Genomic DNA, 26,516 nt, shown 5'->3' on the forward strand with positions numbered 1-26,516 from the left:
CCTTGGCCAGTTAACAAAGGCACCACCCAGCTGTTGTGAAGTGTCCAAAAAACAACACAATGGACCCACATTCCTCCAACACGGGACTCCTGGTGAAGATTCGGGAAGCGCGTTTTACACTGAGGTTCCCTGGAGAGGGCGCAGGTACCCACAGCAAACGAAGCTCGGAACGCACCGGCCGCAGGGAGGAGGAAAACGCGCTGCTGCAGTCGGGGGCTGGTCCCGGGAGCGCGCCCACCACCGCCCTCGCCTTCACACCGAAAGCCCGAGTCGGTCTTCCAGCGGGAAACCAAAACAGAGACCCCCGCCCTGCGCGCTGCCCCGACTCGGGCCTGGTGCGGGCCTCGGCTCCGTCGAACCGTTTCGAAGAAAACAACAGGCCGGCGTCTCCCGAGGAACGCAGTCCACGGAGAGGGGCGCGGGCTGTGGACCGAGCCGCCGGAGGGGCTGGCCCCGTCCCNTCATAACCTAATCACCCCCACGAGTCCCACCTCCAGACATATCACAATGGGAATTACAACATTCAGTCTGCAGCACTGGACTGGACTTTGGAGTGCTGGAAATGTGTTGAACTAGACAGAGGTGGAGACAGCACAATACTGTGAGTGACCTGAATACCACTGAATTGTTCGTTGTGAAATAGTTATGCAAATTTCACCTCCATAAATTTTTAAAGAGAAGAGATGGGGAGGAGAGGAAGAAGGGAAGGAAGGGAGAGAAGAAAAGGGTGGCCTGGCAGTGCCACCACCACAGCAGGCCAGGTAAGAGAACACCTCGCATGGAGCAGCCTGTGCCAGGGAAGGGTGGAGGCCCAAGAGGTCCTGGGAGAGGGAGCCATGCAGGGCAGTCACGCTTCCTCTGGCTTCCGGGCTTCTGCCCTTAATACGGGCACCCCGATGGGAGCAAGCTCCAACCCCACCCCCAGTCCTGTGGGGCCTGGAGCAGTCACTCACACGGCCACCCTGCCCTCCTCACCCACTCCTGGGAGGCCTGGACAGCCCCGCGCTCCAGACCCCATCCTGCACAGGGTCCACCCCATCCACCTGTCTCGAAAGCTCTGTGACCCCCATGATGGCCAGATGGCTTCTCTCCTTTTAAATGAACATAAGGGCTAATTATTCTTCCAGGAATTGGGAGCTGGGCCTCGTCCCCTCTGAAGACTACAGACCCACCGCTCCCTGGAGCCCCATTCTGTAGTTCCTTGGTGGCAATTCTCTCCCAAAGGCCAGTGACACCTCCCTCACCAGGGCAAGAAAACGCTCTCCAGCGGCCCCCACTGCACACCCCCCTGCACCCCTGCCTGCCTGCCTGGGCTCTGCCCATCATGGGCCGCCCACATCAAACCCTGCGTGTGCAAGGGAGATCCCCTTCACTGTCACCTCCACCCTCCGTTCTTTCTCAGCCCCACTTCACTTGCTCCATGAAGGAAGACTGCAGTCCTTCCTGAATGGCCTCCCGCCTTCACCCTGCCTCCACCACAGCTTCATCATGGGCCACAGTCAGCCAGTCCCACTCCTCACTTAAAACCTTGGCTGTCACCGAAGGCTGGCCTGGAACCCTTGGAATGCGGCACCCCGTGATTTAGGCATTGTGTTTTGCTCATAATTGCTCAACTAACACTTACAGGTGGAATTTAAACACGTTAAAATTTCAAATGTATTCATGCACATATCAAGTTCAGATCTCCAGTCGTCGGTGTGCTCTGGGAGCCCAAGAGAATGGGAGTCGCAGGATTTCAGCACTGATAGTACTAGGAACCAAGAGTCCTTCTGGTGCTGCTGTATGCAGACCATCTCAGGTAAGAGCTTCAGAGGCAGTGGGTGGAAGGCTCCCGTCCTGGGGTCACACATGTCACGCATGTCTCTCCTGCTTGTCCTTTCACGGCTCAGGTTTAGGTTGCCCCTCTGCAGCTGGAAAAGCAGAGGCTATTGTCCTAATTGAGTTTTCATGAATGATGACGCGGGGTCTTGACCAGTTAAAGCACTTCCTCCGGGTCTCTGAGGCTCTCCCCTAACCTGGAATCCTCCAGAGGCTGTTGTGGAAGGCTGGCAGGTGACTATGCTGTTTGAACCAGGGCCGGGCAGTAGATGTGAAGAAACGACCCTGGTTTCTTTTCATACATGCTTAACCACGCAGCTTCCCTCAGTGATTCATGAAATACCAACCTTTCCCCAGTCTCTCCTAGGAACACAAGTCTAATTGTCCCAGGACAACACACTTGTCACTGAGGCCTGTACTTGCCTATAGGCCTCAGATTGTCCCACACAGGAGAGGAGCCTGGTCCATTTATACTCCCATCCACGGTGAATCTCTCTGGGGATGTTTTGCTGCAAGTTTACCACAACTTGAGAGAATGAAAGCAGGGCAATGGCCTGGTCACACTTGGCTTTTCAAAGGTCCTTCTGGGGATGGTGTGGCACAGAGGACCCCCTGGAGACATTTATGAAACCTACTTGAACTGGCACGGTAGAACAGGGCATGGAGGGAGCTGGGGCACTTGTACTCTGTGTACCGTCTTGGCCTGATTTTGGACTCAAATGCAAACACTGGCTGCTCTTGGCTCTCAAGCCTGCTGGACTGTGGACTGGAACTCACACCACCAACTCTCGGGGCTCTCAGAACTACAAACGCTACGTCATAGGCTCCCTGGGTCTCTAGTTTGCTGACTGCAGACTTCTCAGCCTCCATAACACACGAGCCAATTCCTTATAACATATGATGATAGATACTCTTCCTTAAGTAGCTCCAATTTCTGATATATCATTTTTATTTATTTATTTTTTACTCCAAGAACTTTTTAACATTTCTTATAAGGCAAGACTCCTGACAAATTCCCCCAACTTTTGTTTTTCTAAGAAAGACCATATTTCTTCTATAATTTTGAAAGCTAATTTGAAAGGACATAGAATTGTATGTTGTCATTTTTTTCTCTCAACCATAAATATTTTATTCCACTCCTTGCTTGCATGGTTTCTGAAAAAAAGATTGCAAATTTTATCTTCACGGTAGTTATCTTTTTCCTCTTTCAAGACTTTTAAAATATGGCGGGCCTGGTTGTAGTCTTTTGGCATTTATCCTGTGTGGTACTCTCTGAGCTTCCGGGAGCTGTGCTTTGAGATCTACATTTGTCTGAAGGCCCAATCCTTGTTGCTTTAATCATTTCCTGTTCCTTCCTTTCTGTGTTCTTCTGGTATTCCCATTATGCTCACGTTACACCTCCTACTGTAGAAGGCTGTCCTGCCATCTGGGATGGTCTGTGGATATTTCCCTCTCTTTTATTTTTTTCTGCTTTGGAAATCCCTGTTAACATGTCCTCATGTCAGGGACATGTTCAGGGATCTTTTTCCCAACCATGTAGTTTGTTTTCAGTTGTGATTCTCTACTCACCTGGAGGTCTCTCCAGTTCTGGGGGTAGCAATTTGCCTGTGACATCACTTTGAATCCAAGAGTGGTTGATTTTTCAGTTGGTTCGGCTTTCCCTTGTTAGCATAGAGTGGGGACTGCCAAAGTCCATACAGGCGGACACTTATTCCATTGTGTTCTTGCTCGGATAGTTCCTACCAAGAAGTCTGCTTAACTGTTTCTTTTCCTGCCTATAATGATTCTTTTTCTTCTGTCATCAAGACATTTACCACTACTTTGGTTTCAACTGTTTGACTTATGATGTGTGGGACTTGTGTGAAATTCTAGCACCTACAACTTCCTTCACCTTGGACAGTTCTTGGCCATTCTCACTTGGTATTTCTTGCCCTAGCCTGCCGGCTTCCTCGGGGACTGATTTTAAACTATTTACTTTGTCCCACAGTTCTCTGATGCTCTGTGCTGTTTCTCCACCTCTGCTCTCATCCCTCACTTTAGATAATTGTTAGGAACCTTTAAGTTTGCCAATTGTTTCTTTAGCTGTAACAAGTTTTGTGAAGGATTTTCCCTGATATAGTAGACTTGCTTGGTTTATTTTTCTAATTTCCATTTGACTCTTTTCTTATCCATTTCTCTGCTCAAGTTTCTAGTTTCTGATTTCTCACTAGATATATTAATATACATCTTAAATTCTAATAGTGCAATATCTGTTTGACCTCTGAACTGGGTTTTTATATTAAAAGCCAGACATCACGTGTGTTACAGAAGGAACGATGCCAACTGTGTTCACAACTGGCAATGTGTCCCCTTCTGTCAGATCACTGGTTTGGGATCACTGATGCAGACAGGAGTTCGATGGGTTGGGACTGGACTGTTGCGCCGCAGGCTTCAAATCCCTTCAGAGGCTGACAGCTTCACCTCGTGTTTACAGCACACCTGGAGGGCAGGAAGATTGATGCCCACCACAACTTTCAAGGATCCCTGCATCCCAGAGGATCGTAATTACTCTTGGTGCTCCTCATTACCTAGGGCACAGGCTCATTCAGGGACAGAAGGTATCTTGTTGACTTTGGTGAGCCTCAGTCTTAGGCAGTCTTTGTGTCTGACCTTCAGGGGTCAACAGTCCTTTCCCATTTCCCAACAGCAGCCAAACTCTACCTTAAACCTATTGTTGGTCTTGTATGAGATAGAATTCCATGCCCACCCCCTGGGGGCAAAACTCTGTTTACATGTGGAACCCTGGCCCTCCTCCAAGGTCCTGTTAGCTCCCCTTCCTTGCCACCCCTCCACAAATGCAACCCATTTGGCCAATACTCTTCCACCAGAAGCAATGGAGTTTTGCCTGGGGGTGGTATGGTTTGTTGTTCCTCCCCAAAGCAAACTTAGGCATTTGTATCCTTTAAGAGAAGGCGTGGGGAAGTCGGCAAGGTTTCCTTTCTACCTCAGTTACCTATCGCATGTCTGAACTACTGCCCAGGGTGTTCTGGTCCCCTGGTCTGCTCCAATCTTTCCTATGAGCACCAGGCCAAGATCCTTGGGAAAGAACTGTGAGGGTGTATGAAGTCTCTTCAACTGAGCCTTCAGCTCCTCCTAACTGATACACCAATCCACACAGTCTTTAGAATGAATTGAATTTTTTGCTGTGTTCTTACCTGCTTCCACAGTGGCCACTCTTTTTCTTGTTATTCTCCCTACAGTTTGAGTCCTCTCTCCTTGGAGGACACAGCACTCTTTGGAATTTGGCTTGGTCGTGTGGTCTGTTTGATTTGCTCAAGGAAAGGTGGTTTTGTAGATCACCCAGCTTTGTCTCCTTAGGTCAATAATAACAGTATCTTGAGGCTTTCTAACACTTCTTCAGAAGCAGAATCCCAATCACTTACACTAAAGTTGATTTTATATTATTAAGTCAGTTAATGTTTGTTTTCTATCATTGTACCTACTGAGATTTGTAATTATTTTTGTCTCCACCAGTAGACTTTACTTCCATGAAAACAAAAGGATTGGGTCCAGGATTCCCATGCAGATGGTCAAGTACCTTTTAAGATGGCTTAGCACTAGCATTTGGCCTACAAGCCTCCTCACATACACTTTCAATCACATCTAAATTATCTATAATACCCAAGTAATTCATCATGCCTGTAGCTGTTAAGCTGTACTGCCCATAGAATGACGACAAGAAAAAGGTCTGAACAGGTGCCAGGCACAGAGGCACTCACCTGTAATCTCAGCAGCCCAGCAGGCTGAGATAGGAGCATGAGTTCAAAGTCAGCCTCAGCAACTCAGCAAGGCCCCAAGCAACTTAGTGAGACCCCGTCTCAAAATGAAAAATGAAAAAAGTTGGAGATGTGGCTCAGTGGTGAAGTGCCCTGGGTTAAAGGTCTAGCACCAAAAATAAAAGTCTGTACATGTTCAGTGCGATCTAATATTTTTTCAAATATTTCTGATCCATGGTTCATGGTTACTTGAAGCCACATACAGAACCCAGGGAGAGCTAACAACACTGAATCTTTTCATTATTGTAATTCCTTATATCTGGAATCATATGGGCACACAGTACTCAAAACTAAAAAGGAATGACACATATGATAGGCATTCCTCTTTCAAAAACAGAGAACATTAACTAATGCACAGAAAACACTAGCTAATCAAAATATCCACAGAAATACTGGGGAACAGAGAGGCAAAGAGGTATGAAAACCTCAAGGAAAACTACTGGTTTATGTTCTGAACTACCTGTTTGGTTTTCATTTATCATCTGCACGGAGAATTTGCCTGCCATGCTGACCAAGTTCAAAACATGCGGAACAAATGAGAAAGCTATACCCTAAACACCAAACTCAAATGGAGAAAGCTTCTTCCATTAAGCTCTAAAAAAAGCTGAAAGAAATTAAACATCAAAACACAGATCAGTAATTCCTTATTGTTTATTCTCCTCTTACAAAAAGACACTTGGAACAAATAAATATAAAATGGTATATATCATATTTATCAATGGCCAAATACACATTTTCTTGTTATCCCCCACAGGAATAAACTAATGAAATTTTTCAGAAGCACACTTACCCTTCTTTAAGGAAAAAAAGTCAATTCTTTTAATTCTCCATAATTTTTAACAATGGATTCTCAAAATAAGTAATCTAAATCTACTCAGGGACAAGACATCTATATCAAAAAGTTAAAAAAAATACACATGTGTACACACTCACACAATGAGTGAAATGATGTTGCCCAGAAACTATAACTAATGAATATTATTAAAAGTTTTTCATTTCTTATGAGTCTTTTGTGTTTAGATCTGCACAGTGTATAAAACAAAGCTGGGTGCAATGTACGTATATATGTACATACTTTCCCATCCTAAAAGAAAGCATTAAATACAGGTATATTTAGTATACACAGAACATAAAATTCTGATTTCCTATACCTTGGAGGTAATGCAGAAGGCAGACACATACCAAAACTACATGTGACCAATTTACCCTGACTGTTTGGCTCACAATAATGTACAAAATTTGAGCAATGATTAATAACCAAGTGTATTTTTTCAGTAAAACTTATCTTCAGGCCAATACTTGAAGAGTTGAGCTCTGCTAATGCTTTCAATTAAAGATTCTTATTTAACGGTTTTTCCATCAAGTGGAAATATGCACAACAGTTATTTCAAGAACAAAGGGGGTGATTTTTCCCTGTCCTTTAAAAAATCATTTGTAAAAATCCATTTCAAGTAATCCCTTAGTTGATGCTTACATAATTTTCCACTTTATGAAAACAATCTAGAAAGGCAGAAAATAATATAAAATGTTTAAAGGGTCACCATCAAAATAAACAAATGGATTTTAAATTTATTTTTATATAGCTTCTGAACTAGCTAGGTCCCCAAGCTGAAAAGCACCTAGAGATAGCTCTGACACCCTAGGTTCAAGTTTCCACGTACATAACAGTTTCAGTTCTCCAAAACACTAGGGGGATGGATTTCAGTTCCATGTCTAAAACTTTCTTTAAACTCAAAGGTAATTCAAAAGAAACTGGTATATATAATAGAGGGTAGATACATTTGAAAATTTTTGTGGGTGAGGATCATTAAACTGTGGCAAGTCACAACTCCATAAGTGCAAATAAACACTGGAAAGCCCAAAGCCAAAGCCAGTACATGAACATGCACAATCCAGGATTCAATGACCAAAGTAACCTCTTCATGGCAGAAGTCAGTGTTTCATGATGGCTGCAGATTATGTCCCCACTCTGAAGTCCCACTCTGTGATAATTCATAAATCCAAACTTAACTCCAGAATGTGTAAATCTGAAGTGTGAATTTGGAGAGACAGTACAAACAGCGGTTGAGTGGACCTGCCTGCAACAATTTTTATTTTTAACTTTTTTTCCTTTAAGGCTACAGAAGATCTGCACATAAACAAGGCAATTAATTCTCATAATAAAAATACCCCCTTACAAATAGCCAAAGTGTTCAGTCAGATTCCATGGTGAGTATATGCTGTAGTACATTCTATTCCACAGGTGTACATTCTTGTGAGTGTGCAGGGTTAGGATCCATTCTTTCTGGAAATACCAGCTTCTCACAAACTGCCTCCTTTATTGGTAAATACTGTGATATTTCATTAGGTTCCGTGAACAGGGAAGGTGGGACATGCTAGGAAATACATAAATCACATTAGTATACACTCAGTGCATTGTCACTTTTTGAAAACGTTCTGGCTCAAATATTCTCAAAGTATGTCAATTTCAAAATCAGGTGCAACATATGCATATAAGAAATATCATTAAGTACTACTAAAAATAATCATTCAACTCTCTTATTGAATGCAAAGACCACAGGATTAGATAATTTATAAAGCTCCCATAAATGTCATAAGAATTTAATACAACTTAATTCAATCCCCTATTCTTGTTACTTTGGTAACTTAAAGCATTAGTCTTTAGTTACAGCCCATTATGTTGTCTAGAACACAATCTGGGCAACTTTTCTAACCCAGTATTCAAAACACCCAGACAGAAATAAGTACTCACAGCAAAAAAGAATACCAAAGTTTGTAGAAAAGTATTACTTTTTAAGCAATTCATTATAAATCCCTAAGTACTGAGAAAGCTCTTCCCAAGTCCCCAAAGAGCAAAAACTATAGGAAAATTATACCAAAGTATGTCACAGTAAAGAATTATCACATTTTAGGAAGAAAAAAGGAGACTGTGGAAAGGAATTCTCAAGTAGCAGGTACACAAGGAAAGTACATCTAATTGATGCCAGTTGGAGCTCCACCACCAGCTATATGGCTCAGATGAAGTCACACCCCTGGATCTCAGTTTCTCCAGAATAAAATGTGAAAATTAGACTGAATGATAGCCTATATCTAACAAATCCAAATGTTCTTGTATTTGAGGCAAGTTCAGAAATGATATGTTCCAGGGGATGGAGGGGGGAAGTACTGGGGAGCGATACTGGCCAAATTATATCATTATCTTGTGTGCATGTACAAATATGTAACAATAAATCCCATCATTATGAACAACTATTATGCACCAATAAAAAATGTAGGAAAAAAATGCTATGCTCCAGTAAGTAGGATTTATCCTATGCAGCTCTATGAATGAATGGACAATCTACAGATGTAAATTTAATGAATGGGCATGGTTACGAAGATACCATACTTAAAACAAAATTCAATTTCTAAAAACTGAAATTTAAATACTTACCATTAAATTAGCAATTTTGCTCTCTCGTGATGTGTATTCTCGTAACATGTAGGTCTTGTCTGCCTATGTTTAAAATGTTTAAAGTTGCAATAAATTTATTTGCATTGATTTACATATTTCCAATCCCTATAAGTCACAGCAATGCTAGATACACATATGTAAACAAATTTAATATTACCAGGTGAAAGAAACACAAGCAGAGGTTTCCTTTTGTATAAATAAGATATGCAAGAGATTTTAATTAAGTTAAAACAATATTCTTAAGATTTAGATTTCACTCTCTGTGGAGGAGAAAAATGCAGTATGTCTCTGCTTTAAAAAAAAAATCCTAAGTAAATGATTTAGGAAAACACCACTGGGTTCAAATTCCAGTTCTGCTGCCTCCTAACTCTGGAACTTGGGGGCACTGCTTGACTCTTCTTTGCCTTGGGCACCTCGCCTATAGAATGGGTGGTAATAGCGTTGATTCCCAGTGCCTGTGATAAGATATAAAGGTACAGCACTGTGGCTGCCATGACTAATACCAGCGGTCTATTCTCTAACTCCTCCTCTCCATAATCATAAACCCAAAGTTAAAAGTTCATTCAGAAAGAAAAGGCTGAGATGAAGCTACTGAAAGAGTTTTCTTGATAGTTTAAGCCCTCCCAACACTTTTTTTTTTAAATGCATGCTAACAGTTACTTTAGACAGAACATAAGTTTTCAAACTTTAGAATAGCTATCGATGTAATTAAGTAATACGGATTTCAGGAGGCCATCTGATTGGTATTTCTAACGTCAGGACATTATATGAACAATATGTACTATATACAAAGGAAAAAGTTGAAGGGAAGTTTTCTTAAACATAGATTAAGTGCATACAATGTGTAATAAGAATTGTAAGGCATTCCGCTGTCATGTATTTAAAAAAATACAGTATCTTTAGAAAACATTTTCAGTCACCAAAACTTCTGAAAAAAGATGTGATGTTTTGATAACAATGTGTAGCCAACAGTGAATCTGAGACAAACCCAAAGGTCAGAAATATGCCATCTAACAGAAAGAATTATTTAATTTCCAATTCCCAGAGTGAAAGTGGAACATTAACAGGCCCCATATCAACTGGCACGTTCATTAAAATGAGAACAGGTACCTCATGGTAAAGCCTCGTGTCGTTCATTCTGATAAGCACCCCATCAATCCTCAGGAAAAACCGCAACAGCAGAAAAAAGCTAGAAGGCATTACTCTCTGGGGGCAAAAAGGAACATCAATATTTTAATGAAAATAATATTTTATTACTTTGCTAAAAGAAAAAAAAATGAAGGCCTTGGAAGAAAGCTAAATTAGCAATAAGAATACTCCTTAATTACAATGGGGTTATGTCCCAATAAACCATTTCAGTTGAAAAAACATAAGTCAACAATGCATTGAACAGGGCTGGGGTTGTGGCTCAGTGCTAGAGCGCTCACCTAGCACATGTGAGGTCCTGGGTTCGATCCTCAGCACCACATGGAAACAAATAAATTAAAAAATGCACTGAACAGGGCCAGGGTTGTGGCTCAGTGATAGAGCACTTACCTAAAATGTGTAAAGCCCTGGGTTTGATCCGCAGCACCACATAAAAATAAACAAATAAAATAAAGGTATTGTGTCCATCTACAAGTAAAAAAAAAAATGCACTGAACACACCCAGCCTGCCAACATGGTAGCTGAACAACATGCAGCAAGCAGCAGTATCAGCTGTTTACCCTGCTGACCACACAGTTGAGTGGTAGCTGAGGCTCCGTGCCCAGCATCAGGAGTGCCCTACCACATACTGCTAGCCTGGGAAAAGGCCAAAATTCAGAATTCCAAGTACAATTTTTACTGAATGCATCTCACTCTTATACCACCACGAAGCCCCCACCACTGTTAAATCAGGAAATGGAACTGTCTGTATATAAAAATCTCTAAACTAGAGAGGCTCTTTGTCCTGGTTGCAACTGGCCTCAAAACCCTGTGCAAACTACCCAATGTCATGGTTTCAATTTCCTACAGTAGAATAATGTTTTTCTAGGTCAAAAGAAACTGAGATACAAAAGATTTATTTCCAAGTAATGTGAAAATTACAATGTTCACTTTAAAAAATGGTAACACTGATAGTAAATATCAAACACCAGTAAAACCAAAAATGAACGAACAACCTGGATTCTTGCTGCTACTCACTTGTATTCACTTTACACACAATAAAGAGACCTTGAACGGCATGTTCTAGCTCAATGAACTCAACTAAGCACAATTCATATTGCCAAATATCTGGTTTATCAGAATGATATAACATGTTCTTAACAGTTTTCATTTGTGGCACATCTACAAACTCCCAAGCTTTCCAAATCTAATTCCCAAAGAAAGAAGCCCATAATCAGTTGAGAGTAAGAAGATGTGTCTTGGTGGCAGAGCGGGGGGCAGTAGAAGGGGTGGAAGGCGTTGCATCATTTAAAAAGAATACGCTTGACCATTTGCTAAGTAAATATTTACTGTCTACTAAGTGCCAAGTTTCTTACTACAGGTGGTCTTAGATTTATATCAATGAAAAGATAAAAATCCCAAAGCTCAAAAAGTTTACCAAGCAGGAAAGTGGTCAAAAAGATAAAATGACGTAATTGCTGCTATGATAAAGGTAAGCACAAGAATCAATAAGCAGAGAAGGAAGAATTTAAGTCTACTCAAAAAGTCAAAGAAGGTAACTCTCGAGCTGCCCGTGAAAAGAATTCCAGACAGGAAATAGCATGTTCAGACAGTTTTGAGGCATGAAACAGATACACTCAAGAGAACTACCTCTAATTCCATAAGCAAATGGCTACCTTAATGAAGAAGTAACAGGACGACCTGGTAATGGCAGAGGCATAACTACCTCTGGTCACCAGCCACGGGTCAAGCTCCTTCCTGCCTTCGGGCCTTCACACGCCCTGTTCCCTTATTCTGGCTAAGGTTTGCCTGCCCTTTAGTTCTTGTATCAATAAATACCTCTTCCCAGAGAGAGGCTTTTCTTACCATTGCACATCTAGGTTCCCCTCGCTATCCTCTTCTATGGGACAGCACTAGAAATCAACAGGGTTGAGCCTGTGTTCACTGATGGTTTTACCTCTTAATGCCCACCTCTTGCCACTTGACTGGAGGCTCCACTACAGAGGGAATCTGCTTCCTTCATCACTGCATCTCACTGCTTAGAAAAGTACTCAGCACATAGCAGGTGCTCACTAAATTTGCCAAGTGAGAGAGAGGGTGGATGATATGTGGAGAGAAGGCTCTGAGTCACATAGCATCTTCCTGTGAACACCCACACATGCTAAAATCTTCCCCATATAAAAAAAAATCACTCATTCACACACATAGGGCTGCAAAACTCATATTCTCTATTTCCCATGCCTTTGTCTCTTCTCCTGTAATTCTGTTTTTTATATTTGCTCTACATTTATACTTTAGCTCCACTGCTACATTTTTCATTTACTGCCTAGTCATGTAACTTAAATTGTTCTTGCCAAAGTGAACAATATTCTAATTGCTAAAACCAATATACAAACCTTTTAGTCTAATGGACGCCATCCTAATCTAAGCTTACAAGCCCTCTCTATAACATGACACTGACCTCAATGCTCTCCTTCTCGAAAAGATCTACTTTCTCAGCATCCCAATGTCCTGCCTACATCCGTATTTATCAATCTAGTCTGCTTCTGTAAAAGGGAACTTCACTGTCCACACCTCACTGCCCCTAAGCCAGATACTACGGCATTTATTTTATTTAGAACAGATGTGTTACATTGTTAGGGAAAAAAACAAACCAGAAAGAGCACTAGTATAATAAAATCCTTCCAGGCATTCTCAAAAATGCAATCCTGTCACCTAACTTAACACAAGTTACATTCAGAAGGAAGAAAGAACACTTGAGGATGACGTTACTCCTCAATTTGAGACTTACTATTCACTCTGGTACACACTTTCATCCTCAAAATACACATGCTCCTCCGACACGCGTAGATACACCCACCACTTGGACACAAACACACATGCAAACCACAGCCAACACTGCTAATTCAGTGGGTGGGTAGACAAGTGGAAGGGGACATGACTAGATGAGTTGGTGGTAAATAAATCTAAATGAAAAGGAACAAATTGATCACATTTCCTATATAAACGAACATGGAACAAGGACACTCACCTTTCTGTATAAATAATATGTACCAACAAAAACATAAAAAAGAAAATTTGGAGTTACAAGTGAGCAAGGGAGTGAGGTGCTACAAAACAACTACCTAATACTAGAATAATGATATATATTAGATGGTACAAAGAAAATCTTGCAGCTAATTAGTCTCACAGTCTTAGATAAACAAATCTTTTAGGGGCCTAGTTTATAAAATATGCAGGCTGAACTTAATGAGCCTCTAAAAATTCATTTCAGTTGCAAAATTCTATGATTCCACAGGAAAAAACCTGACTTTAAAACAAATATATTGTTCCTTTTGTATTACTGCTTTCATTCTTTATTATTGCTCAAATCCCAGTACCCATAGCATTGTGCTCCAGAATAATGCCTGATGCTGAGGTATCTCTCTCTGAGAGACTCCTGATCATGCTTATATAACCATGAGGTTTGAAATAAAAGTACTTCTTACAGGGATATGAAAAAGGCATACTGGACTTTGCCTAAGGGAATTGTGAAAGTCCATACAGAGGCAGCAGTATTGTAGCTGGGACTTAAAGGCTAAGAAATTTAGTAAAAAGTTTCAGTTAAATTTTTTTTTGGAATGTATTAGAAACCCAATTATAATCCAGCAGTAAATAAATATGAATAACTGCTAGTGGCCTATTTATTACTTCTTTAAAGCATGCTTCACCAATAACATTATTAATGGGAGTTGTATGTGCTCCACTGATAGAATTTACAAGTCACTTTTCTTCTCTACGTCTATGCTAAAAAATGAGACGGGAGTTTAAGGATGCTCTGGTATCCTAACACATGGGCCATCCACCTTGCTGTCTGCAAAATAGGAAAAGTAAGCTATTGTTTTCATTCAGGTTAAGTAATAGGCAAATGAAATACAAAGTACAGGCAAGTATTTTAAAAAAATGCTTTGCTGAAGTAAAGTCTTAACAATATACTGAGATTTTTTTTTTAATAATGTATAACAGATTACATTTCTGCCCAATAGCAAGAATGGAATAAAAATGTCAATTTAACAAAAATCACAACACACTACTCACAATTTTCACACTCAGGCTTGAAACACCATGATCATGAAGTTCATCCTCAAACAGGAGAACTTCTTCAAAAAATTTAATCTGTTCTCTGGCTTTCAATTTCTCTGTATCTATATGATCTGTTGTAGGTACAACCTGGAAGAAAAAAATTAAACACATTAAAAAAATTTTAAAGAGCTACAAAGTCACAAGAAAGTCGTTTTTCCTCCCAGCCTCTCCTACATGGCCAGAGTATACAGTTCTGATGTGGGTGTCATCAGTACACCTCAAAGAATGGGTGTGCCTTGACTTGGAAAAACTGAAGACACTAACTACATTCAGTATTCCAGCTTCAAAAGTCAAAAAGTCAAAAGTCAAAAGTCCCCACCCTTCATACAAGTCAGATGAAAATCAAGTGTTATAATACGACTAAGAAAATTAACCAATTAAAAACTGGTAAATGTGATGAACTACAACTAACAAAGAAATTTGAACTATTAACTATCACAGAAGTTTTGAGCTATGAAAGCAGGCTTATAAATATTTTTTTGGAATTTAAAAATATTTTCCCGTTAAAATGTTCTATCTTTAATTCCCAGCCTAATTTCTCAAAACCTACAAAGAAAGGTGCTCTGAATAATGAGATAAACAAGAACTTTAGAGAAACCCTGAGGGTAAATCCTGGACCACACAGGACTTTGAACAATACTGGCAATCTTTTCAATATACTATTTTGTAGTTCATACACACACACACACACACACACACACACACACACACACATTTTTTCTCTCTCTCTGTCCAACAAAAGCATTAATAATCCCAATGCATACTGTTATCAGGAGCTCACTAAACCCAGTGTCTCATAATAGTAGCACCAAAATTATTTGGCATTTGTCATTCCTCTCTTTCTTTTTTCAACTTTTTTTGCGGGGGGACACAGGGAGTGATACTGGGGATTGAACCCAGGGTACTTGACCACTGAGCTACATCCCCAGCCCTTTGTTTGAGGCAAGGTCTCACTAGGTTGCCTAGCTTGGCCTGGAACTTGGAAATTCTCCTGTCTCAGCCTCCCAAGTTGATGGGATCACTGGCATGATGGGATCACTACTGTACCCATTTCCACCATAAAATGTTCAGTTTATCTGTTATTGACATGGTTTATCATAAACATAAAAATGATTGTCCAAACTATAGGTATTCGGTAAATGGCAGCTATTATTTTGCTCTATTAACAGTCATGGTAAGGTCATTTCCTTAACTACGAACAGAATCAGAAAAAGAGTAATTTGACATAACTGTATAGGAATTAGAAGAAAACTATAAAGGATGTTCAAGAGACTACATAGATTTAGGGGAGGGGGAAATCCAAGGGAGTACTAAAAAGTATAAGGAAAAAAAAAAAGTTTCAATAAGTAACACATGAGGGGATGAGGCTGTGGCTCAGTGGCAGAGTGCTTGCCTCGCATGTGTGAGGCCCTGGGTTCGATCCTCAGAACCACATAAAAATAAACAAATAAAATAAAAGTACTGTGTTCAACTACACTAATATATATATATATATATATATATATATATATATATATACACACACACACACACACACATATATATAAAAATAAATAAAATAAGTAACACATGATTCCCAAGAGAGGAAAAAAATATCCACAGTTCTTCTGTGTTCACCTACAGCTGACCCTTTACCCCCCTGCAGTTTTGCAATTGTTCCTCTTGGTTTAACTTGTTTTCATGACACACTGACAATCTTAAATAATTTTTAAATAATTTCACTTACTGAAATTGATAGCTAAGAAATACATGTGTATACTAATCTGCGCAGTGTGTATATACACACATCTATAAATATGTCTATATGTAACTACTGTACCCACATTTAGCCAAACATGAGTTCTTACTGATGTCTCCGACTCTAATACATTATATCGGATCACTCCAGCTTCTCCCCCTTGCTGGACTACACACTCCTGCTCCAACCATGATAACCCGACTTCCCTCATTTGCCATCCTCTTACTTGACAATGCACAGGCGTAACAGCACCAGCACTGCTAACCCACGCCTCTACAGTTCTTGTCCATGGAGGTGTGGGTTAGCAGTATATCAGCGAGCTTCAGAATCACATGCAGTTTCTTTTGCCTTTATTCTTACAAACTTTATTCCTTTCCAATGTTTACATCAGCATATTTCCCCATAAATTTATTTTTAAAAGCTCAAGATATTAAAGATAACATAAAATGGCCAAAAAGCATGTGAAACGATGATCAATATCACTGACCATTAGAGAAATAAAAATCAAAACCAGAGATCATCTCAAACACATTAGAATGTCTACTATCAAAAAAAAAGAAAAGAAAAAGCATTGGCAAAGATGTGGAAAAATTGGATTTGTGCACTTGTGCACTGTCGGTGGAAACGTAAAATGGTACAGCCACTGTGGAAAACAGTACAGTGGTTTCCTCAAAAACTTAAAAACAAAATTACCACATGACCCAGCAATACAACTTCTGTTTATTTATCTAAAAATACTAATAGCAGACTTTCAAGGAGATATTTGCACATTCATGTTCACAACAGCACTATTCACAAGAGCAGCCAGACGCCCATCAACAGATGAATGGAGGAACAAAACGTGCAGTTAAATGCCATTCAGTCTTAGAAAAGGAGGCAACACTACTTCATGCTACAACACGGACAAACCTTGAGGGCATCACGCGAAGTGATGTATGAATTCACTCAGATAAACACACTCACAGAAACAAAAGCAAAGTGGAGGCTGCCAGGGTCTGGGGTGGGAGTTAGGGAACTGTTTTCCAATGGATGCAGCATTTTGGTCTCCCAAGATGAGAACACTCTGGAGCTTGGTCACACAACAATGTTAATATGCTTAATACTTCTGAACTATACACTTAGAAAAGATGGTAAATTTTATGGCCAAGATAGTAAATCACAGTGAACAAACTGGACAAGTGTTTCAGAGTGCTTTAAAAAACTTTTTAACACACGGACACTACGCATATGTTTTATCACAAAAAGGCAGTACAACTAGGAGTGGCATTAACAGAAAAGAAGACAGCCACCTATGACTAGGCTACCACATGCCAAGTACAGTCCTGAACATCTGCCCCATGTTCTCATCACATTCTCATACTATAATCTCAGATGCCTAAGGTGACCTGGCTAAAAAATGACAGGACTAGAACTGTATCCACACAGGTCAGCAGAACTCTGTGAGGGGCTCTCTCTTCTTACATCATGACCCAAGAGCGAGAAAACACTAAAACACACACACAGCCTCCAGCAAATAAGAAGTAAGGATTTTACAGCAAAAGAAAGGCTCCATTTTAATTCCTCATTTTTTATATTCCTACTGTCCATATGAGATATACACTTGCCTATACAGACATATACTTCCTGTATATAGTAGGGCCTTTGAGGAAGGACTGAAGAATTTCAGAATTTAAAATCCCAACCAATATTAGAGGTTAAAAAAAACAAACAGCCCTTAGGTTCCTCTGGAAGTGATCTTGTACATGACAGATGTGCCTACACAAGCTACAACACAGTGTTATATTACCATTGTGTGTTACTGGCAGTTCACCATGAAGACAGACACGCTTTGAGATCCTAAAGCCATTTCTTCACCTACAAAATAAGGCTAACAATACCTACCCTGCAAGGTTATTGTGAGAATTAAACAACAAAACCTTAATAATTTTGCCTGGAAAATAGTCATTTTGTTTTTGTGTGTTGCTTTGTATTGTTTTTTTTTAACATTTATTTTTTAGTTGTAGGTGGACACAATACCTTTATTTTATTTTTATAAAGTGTTGAGGATCCAACCCAGTGCCTCACGCGTGTAGACCATTCTACCACTGAGCCACAATCCCAGCCCCCTTGTATTGTTTTTTAAAGGCAATAAAGGGAACGCCTTCATCAACTCTAAATCATAAAGCAAGAGTAAATATTTAGACAATACATCTTTTACTCTTGGTATTTCAATAGTATTAACCTAGGTTCCTCTTGATATTTGGGACATGACGTTACCACAGGGAAACAGCTGCCATCTTGCTGTGGAGCAGACCTGCACTCCACTCTTCACATGTATAACCTTATTTACAACCTCACAACTGGAACTGTCCTCAGTTCACCAAAGTGAGAGACAAGGTTTTACAAGATTAAGTTGCTTTTCCAGTGGGCTGGGGTATAGCTCAGTTGGCACATGGCTTGCCCATGTGAGGTCCTGAGTTCAATCCCCACCACACACACACACACACACACACACACACACACACACACAAATTGTTTTTCCAAGACGGTAAATAGTACTGATTTGAACCCTGGTCTGTGTTCTGCCAAAGTTTGAGTTCATTACTGTCAGGGTAAGCGATCACACTGACATTCACCAGCAACACCTTAGAATAACTCACATTATAAGCTGAAGTGTCGATAAGAGAGTACTGAACAGTTTTCACCTCCTATTACTTTCAGTCTTCATTTCTGTTGCCATGGTTCTTGCTCCCGATGCTAACATCCATGACTAGTGCCTCTTCATAGCCTCCAGGAGGCTTTTCCTAAGTCAGCCCACAAAGTTAGTCTTCCTCATTATTTCATGAGGTTAAAGTAAGTTCCTATTTCCTCACTACTAGCAATAAAATATCAAATGACCCAAGCTTTCTGCAAACTTTTTCATCAGAAGAGAGGAGGGGAAATACTAATCTATGCAGTTCTGTCGGGGACTGGAATAAGCTTGCTCTCTCATTAGATATAAAGGAGCAATTTCTCTTAGCTGTACTGAACCCAATTCCTAGGATCAGTTCCTGGCACACAGAAAGAGCACAAGAAATAGCTGCTGAATGAATGAATGAAGCATGTCATCTCAAAAGTTATGTTTTGATCCTTGAAGCACCAAGAAATAGTTAAAGCTTGGAATGTTACAGAGGCAGAAACTAATGACAAGAATTAAGCTCCTGCTATGAACTTCTATCTTCTTGAGACTAAAAATCTCTGCAGAGACCCAGAGTCCATATACAACCCTACCTTCTTAACATTTCTGCCTAAGCACCAAAATGGGATATAGTCTCCAATAACTTCTAATGAAAATAGTTTACAATGAAATATTTTTGGGTTTTAAAATGATCTAACATTTAAAGACACACAATCTAAGTCAAATTGTTTCATTTCAGTCATACTGCAAGATTTTAAAATATAGCTTAAGTCCCAATAAGATCTACCAGTTCCACATTCCATTTACCATGAAGTCTCTTTTCTTCAGCAGAGCTTACAGACATGCAACGTAACACTGATATAAAGCTTTAGAATGTATTGAGGACTTTCCCATGAATTATTTTATATGAAAACTCTGCTGGGTAGTTAGATATTTGTTTACCCAATTTGCTGATAAAACAGAGACTTGGATAGATTAAGAAGAGTGCTCAAATTTATACCAGCTTCCTATACAGGGCAGGCAGGACACAAAATGAAGTTGTCTGACCAGTGTTCCATTTGTCTATGTATCTGTTCATGTGTAAAAATCTAAGCTACTAGCAAGTTCTGTCTAAATCATCTTCTTGGTCATGATAACGTTAACACTAAGGCAGTTACCATTCTACCAACCACACTTTCAAGAATAAATACTGTTCCACTACTCAGGCATTGTCTCATTATTTCAGGCCAGGTACGCTGGCAGGAGAATCACTAGAGCCCAAGTTCAAGGCCAGCCTGCGTAACATATGGAGACCTCATATAAAAATAATAATAATAATAATAATGTTCAATTATGTCCTTCTTTTCTTTTCAATAAGCAAAATCCCCTCACATTAGGTTCTAAATCCTGCCACAACCAAAACAAGAAGAATGAAAGTAGTGCCAAAAACAAAACAAACAAACAAAAAGACCCAAACCATTAGTGGAAAGTTCTAATGCTGAGACTGTCCAAGACAATTAATGACTTATAAAAGCAAAATTTACCTTTAATTTAAGAGATTCTCCAAGTAACGTTCCTTTATAATCTGTCGTATAGGTCCAATCATAGGGCTTAATAACCTCTTTGGAGTGTTCGCCCTCCGTCCTCATATACCAAAATTAAAAGGGTCAGATTTAGTGATGCAGAATATAGACTATCTGTATTCATAATCACACCAAATTACACTCAATGAATACGAAAAATCCTACTAAATACATACACTTGTCATAATTCACTAGTATAAGATCTTTCTTACCCTATTCCTGCACATTTACTGTTATTTAACTTGTCATGTGCTAGTGTTGTCTTTCCTAGTGGTTTGTACACTGCCTGAGGACATAATTTAAAGGCTTACACTTCTTTGTATCCTCCAAGGTACCTAGTACATAATTGGCATAAAGTAAATAACTGCTAATTTGATTATCAAAAAAATACATTTTTTTCCCTTACTTTTAACACTACACAAATAATCAATGCAAATTACAAGTAAACATCTGTCTTTAAAAACAAGAACATTAAAGGACAATGTACTTACTGCCACTTGACTAAGGAACACTCAAAAGTCTGAAAAAGTAAATCCTATATAGAACAGCTCAATTGTATTTCAATTTAACCCAACAAATATTCAAGCAGTAGGTAATTAACCTTCATTTTATGGCTGAGAAAAATGAATTCTAGAATAATCCAAATATAAACTTTAATAATAACACTAGCCCTTCAGTCTAATAAAACACAAACATAAATAAAAAGAATATCTTTGTTTTTAACCCATAAATGCCTGAAGTCTCACCTGCTTTCCTGCCACTCTTCGGCACAGGCCACTTTAAGCATTCCTTGGTAGTTGTTTACACATCTTAATGCATCTGTAGCATTGAACTCGATCCCAAAGCCAGAGCAGTGCTGGATTCTTAAGACATTGTCTCCAAACATCATTTCAGGGAGAGAAGGCATGTGCAATTCATCTGCTAACCTACACAGAACCAAAAGTCAGGTGAAAGGATCTCATGTCACAGGTGGCACTTGTGTTTCCTTTTCAACACAACATAATTCTTCCTACAAAACTGAATTAGTTAAACAACATATGATTAATAAACATGACATATTTGTAAAAATCTATACAATGCTTTCATTATCTAATCTTTATGGCAGTAGGTAGTAGATCAACAAATACAAGAATATGTAGCATGATGTCAGCTAGTGACAAGTGATACAAAAAAACAAAGCAAGGTCATTGGGTAGGAGACATTATTTAGTAGCAGGATCAAACATGCTTCTGAGTAGTGAGATCTGAATGTCAAATGCAATAGTTTAAGTGGCTAACTCAAGATTAGGAGAAGGAGTAAATGGGAATACCAGGCCTCTTTCCAACACACTAGACTGCTTTCTATGTGCTGGGGCCTCACTGGGCAGTCTCATTAGAAAAGACAGCCCCATCAGACATTCTACCAAGCTGACCACAAATCAGTAAGCCACAGGTGTTCTTGCTGGTCTGAACACTGTTGGGGTTTTTGTCTCTGTTTATTTGTTTTAATATTTGGAACAGTTGCAAACAAAAACAAAGCAATTTTAAATATGGATTTCTGGTTAGAAAAAAAAAAAAAAACAGGGCCTAACACATCTACATATTACATGGCTTCAACAGGCTGGAGAAGTGGCCCCCCTTTAAGTGGGGCATGGCCTTTCCAGGTCACCAGTCCCTGTGGCCCCTTAGAAAGCTGAGTTTTAATCCTTGCTGCAAAGGGAATGTTTTGTTTTCTTTTGTTGGTGCCGGTAATTAAACCCAGGGCCTCCAGCTATATCCTCAGCCCCTGCAGTCTTTAAGTGGCAGCCAGGTACTCAGAAAAGGTAGCTGTACACGGAGGTCACCATATTTTATGATCAGATCACCTTAGTTACAACCTGGACTTTCAATTCAGGGAGGAAAGTCCAACACCTTTACCAAAAGCAATTACCACCGGGTTGGCCAGAACTCCTGACTCTTAGCCTGAGAACTCTGCCCAGAGTTTACGCTAAATAAAATAATGACCAATTAACTCACTCTGATGCTCTTTTCAGAAATCTGAAGGACAGTCAAATGAAGCCCATGCCAAGTGAGATGGCAAAAGCCATGAGGCAGAGAAAAGGGAAGAGAAAATCTGCTAAGCAACAGGAAGGGAAATGAGGAGAGTGAAGAAAAGACAGAAATAACAGTAACAAGACAGTGGAGCGTTTACAGTTGTGGGGCACAAAAAGTGCCCCAGTTTCAGAGGTTATTCCTGTACTTAATCATTTCCTCATGGAGTATTAAACTCTCACTACTTCAGCAACCTAGGTCTCCACTTCTTGCAATGGCAAAGCATAAAAAAACACACAGAGGTTCCATGCAAGTACATTTTCCAGTTACTTTATGTGTCAAATTTATTGATTTTGGGAACTTTTCAAAATGGTTTATAGGCTTCAATTTTTTTAAGAATATAAAACTATTTATTGACCACTGTTCAACACTATTTACAATGAAGTAATCCATATATAGTTGGATAACNGGGGGGGGGGGGGGGGGGGGGGGGGGGGGGGGGGGGATAGAGAGAGAAAGAGAGAGAACACACCCTTGAAAGGAACAAACTGGGATAAATTAAATACATGCAGGTCAATAGCTTAAATTACAAAGGCATGTTCACTCCTTCATGCCAGCAGGTCCTACACTGACCAACTCCCTTAGCCAGCTGATTAATGACCATGAATAATGAGCACAGAGATTTCAATTTTCTGTAAAGAAATGGCTCATGACAGGAATCTTTAAAATCTGTTTAATTAAGTCTTGCTCGCTAATTAAAACACATCAAAAATTGTCTATTTTCCTCACTTGGGCAGGGAGGTTGTTAGCAATGATAAAACTTCCTTTCAAGAATTTTTTTGGGAAAAAAATGTTGTATTTACATACTATAGATATAAATATGGATTCTTTTATGGCTGCTTTTAAATTATCCAATGTAAATTGCTGGGTTTTCTGCTGTCCTTAAACAGAAAACGTAAAAAATAAAAAAAAAAGAAATGGTAAAATAACATTTTAAGTATTTTTTGTCAATGGACCTTCATTTTATTTATGTATATGCAGTGCTGAGAATTGAACCCAGTGTCTCACACATGCTAGGCAAGCGCTCTACCGCTGAGCCACAACCCCAGCCCCTTTATTATTTCTTGATGATCAGTAATCATCACATATATCAACCATACAGGACAATGACCTCATGTTCAAATGAATGTGTGCACTCCCAGAAGGCAGGTATGGGCCCTGAAGCACCCTCGCTCCTTTTCATTTGATTTCTCATCTATATAACAGGAAAATCAAATAAATACACTTCTTAAAACTGTATAATGAATAAAAAGCACATGAAAAATAAGCCCTGCTTAGGGAAAAGAGACCACAAGTTAACTCTTCTCTTCAAGGCACCAAGTGCTAACGCCCCAATGCTACAAAGTGTGGGATCTTAGTGCATGTGCGACAGGAAATCTGAAGTACAATCAAATGAAGCCCATGCCAAGTGAAAACCCAGCAATTTACACTGGATAATTTAAAAGCAGCCATAACAGAATCCATATCTATATCTATAGTATGTAAATGCAAACAGCTGCTCCAGCACACTAAAAGTTTTCTTTGACTTTTCTCCTTTTTAAAACTTCTGGATTTCTGAACAGCTAATTAGCTATAATAACTCAGTAAGGTAAAAAAATGCCATTTTAAAGAATACACTCCTACATAAAATCAACAAAGGATTCACATATATTCCCAAGTCTACAAATGCCCTCTTTTTTCCAATGACTTTAAATCTATTTCTAATTAAATATACCAAACAGGTCTGATATACATGGGGGGGGGGGGTTGAGTAAAAACCACTGCATGATCGAGTTGTAAAATGTAAGTTCCAGATGGAAAAAATACTGGTCCTTATTGGAAACATCTGTCTCATTCCTGGATCATCAAAGGCCCATAACGTTAAAAACTAAACATTTGGGGTTGGGGTTGTGGCTCAGCAATAGAGCGCTTGCCTAAAACGTGCAAGACCCTGGGTTCAATCCTCAGCACCACATAAAAATAGATAAATAAAGGTACTGTATCCAACTACAATTAAAAAATAAATATTTAAAAAAAAACTAAACATTTTAGTTTTAATTCCACTGTGGCTGCAGAGGAGACAGCTCCACGTTTCCATAAGCATGGTGTCTGTGAACTTTTCATTCTTACAAGATAACTATATTAATAATAGCAAAGAAAAGACAGCAATTACAGATTCCAACACTTGTAAGAAGGAAAAAAAAAACACCTTTTCCAATAAAATCCTCAACTTGTTATAAGTTTCAAAAAGTGATGATGATAAGAAGCAAAAGCACCTAACATTATAAGGAAACCAGCACTTGCTCAAATGGCTCTCCAGGACTGGGCCACTGCCACCCCAGGACAACCGTCAAGCAAAATATTACAAGAATTTTACCAAATTTATACTCTGTGACTTAAAATATCAGCTTTGGGCCAGGCGCACACCTCTAATCCTGGCAGCTTGGGAGGCTGAGGCAAGAGGACTGTGAGTTCAAAGCACACCTCAGCAATTTAGCAGGACCTTAAGCAACTCAGCAAGACCCTGTCTCTAAATAAAACATAAAAGGCTAGGGATGTGGCTCAGGGATTAAGCACCTCTGGGTTCAATCCCCAATACCAAAACAAAACAAAACAACACCAACAAAAAATCAGCATTGGACATCTGTACAAAATAAATAATCCCAAATACAGAAAAAAGGGCATTCCCACTGAGACTCGTAACAACCTTATTTATGATAGTGAAAATACTCTGAATGCCCCAACCATAAAGAAATAAATGATTATGTAAACTTGAGTATACTCACATGATGAAATTCTATGGACCCATTTTTAAAATATAAGAATAATGTAGAAAACTGTTTATGATGTAGTAGTAAGGAAAAAACTGGACATGTACTGTATATTTATTACATCTGGGTATGTATGTATGCAAGTACCAGTGAGATAATGTTTTTGTGAGTTGCACATTTTTAGGATCATAACTAACAATGGTAAGTTTTCATTATAAATTTTAAGTAAAATTTATTCTTCTTTATTAGGAGATTCCATGAGACATATTTTTAACTACCTTATTGAATTCATACTGTATTCATACCAAATATAAAATAATAAATACAATGGGATTCTCTGGGTTTCACCCAATTTATCTGAAAACCTGTGGTAGTCCAACAAAATATTCCAGATATATACATAAAAGAATCACTGCTACTAACCTATATTGCTTCAAATGTTCTAAATTCAAAGTATCTTAAACACAGGATCAAATACCCCATATCTAATGTCAAACTTCACCTTGACCTTAGGAAAAAACAGCTAAAGGACAGGAAGATAGGATGCTCCTAAGGTTTTTTTAAGATCCCTTTAATATTTATTAAAAGAAACCTCTTTAATCCAATAGTTTACCTAATCAATGTCTTAGTACTCTACAGGTTTTTACACCCTAGAGAGATGCATCATGAAAAACTCAGGACTGGTGAGGGTAGGACCTCCTTTTCATATGGAAAAAGGACTAGTACACTCAATCAGAAATAAAAGATAAGGAGATTACTGATCTGGAATAAAATGCTCCAACACACAGCATCTCTTAAAGTCTTCAAGTAAGTTATATGGTTATCACAATTTAAAGCTCTCTGGTTTATGGCACGATTACATATGGTGCAATATATAAAAGAAAGTCATGTGAAGAGGAAAAAAATTCCAAGAGTATTTCAACTTGTAGTGTGATGAAAGGAACTTTTCCATATTTTCCTAATTTTTTTCAGTGAGTCTCCAAAAATGTTACAATTCATCTTTATTTTTTATTTAAATAAGAAAACAAAACATGGGTTTTACAACTCTCATCTCTTCCCTAGTCACTCTCCACCTAAATGCTAGTGCTCCCTCTGGTTCTTCTATCTGCCTCTTCCTCTGGATGATCTTAATTTACTTCCAAGGCTCCAGGTACCAACTATAAGCTGGTGACTCTCCAACCTAAACCCACAGACGGCATTTTCCTCGAGCTACAAGACAAGCATATCCAAGTCCCACTGATCATCTCCACTTCTGACCCACGCACGCCTCCCGTCTACCCTACCCTCGCGCTCCGCGGCCCCGCGCCCAGGCCAGCCACCTCTCCACCACACGGAGACCCGCGGACCCTCGACACCGCTCCCGCCCGCCTCCCCTACACCTGGTCTCCCGCCCCGCAGCCTCGAATC

General features: G+C 39.5%; 1 protein-coding gene and 1 long non-coding RNA gene across 3 annotated transcripts; one reads left to right on the forward strand and one right to left on the reverse strand.

The window, feature by feature from the left end:
- The first annotated feature begins 465 nt into the window (after positions 1-465).
- LOC125618683 lies at positions 466-9,123 on the forward strand. Its single transcript, XR_007350063.1, has 3 exons — positions 466-761; positions 1,128-1,798; positions 8,546-9,123. It is a non-coding gene; the product is annotated as an uncharacterized LOC125618683 (long non-coding RNA).
- On the reverse strand, positions 6,267-21,249 carry Tiprl (TOR signaling pathway regulator). Of its 2 annotated transcripts, XM_015491873.2 has the most exons (6): positions 21,037-21,247; positions 20,252-20,351; positions 14,290-14,421; positions 10,198-10,293; positions 9,067-9,129; positions 6,267-8,008 (listed from the first exon to the last, which is right to left on the reverse strand). In XM_015491873.2, exons 1-6 carry the CDS (start codon positions 21,195-21,197, stop codon positions 7,865-7,867), a joined length of 696 nt encoding a protein of 231 aa, XP_015347359.1. In that variant the 5' UTR covers positions 21,198-21,247; the 3' UTR covers positions 6,267-7,864. The 2 variants fall into 2 exon arrangements, with proteins under 2 accessions (XP_015347359.1, XP_015347360.1); XM_015491874.2 differs by lacking the exon at positions 14,290-14,421 and having other exon boundaries at positions 21,037-21,249.
- Between the last annotated feature and the right edge of the window lie 5,267 nt (positions 21,250-26,516).

This window comes from Marmota marmota, unplaced genomic scaffold, assembly GCF_001458135.2.
Source record: "Marmota marmota marmota unplaced genomic scaffold, marMar, whole genome shotgun sequence".
NCBI classification, from domain to species: domain Eukaryota; kingdom Metazoa; phylum Chordata; class Mammalia; order Rodentia; family Sciuridae; genus Marmota; species Marmota marmota.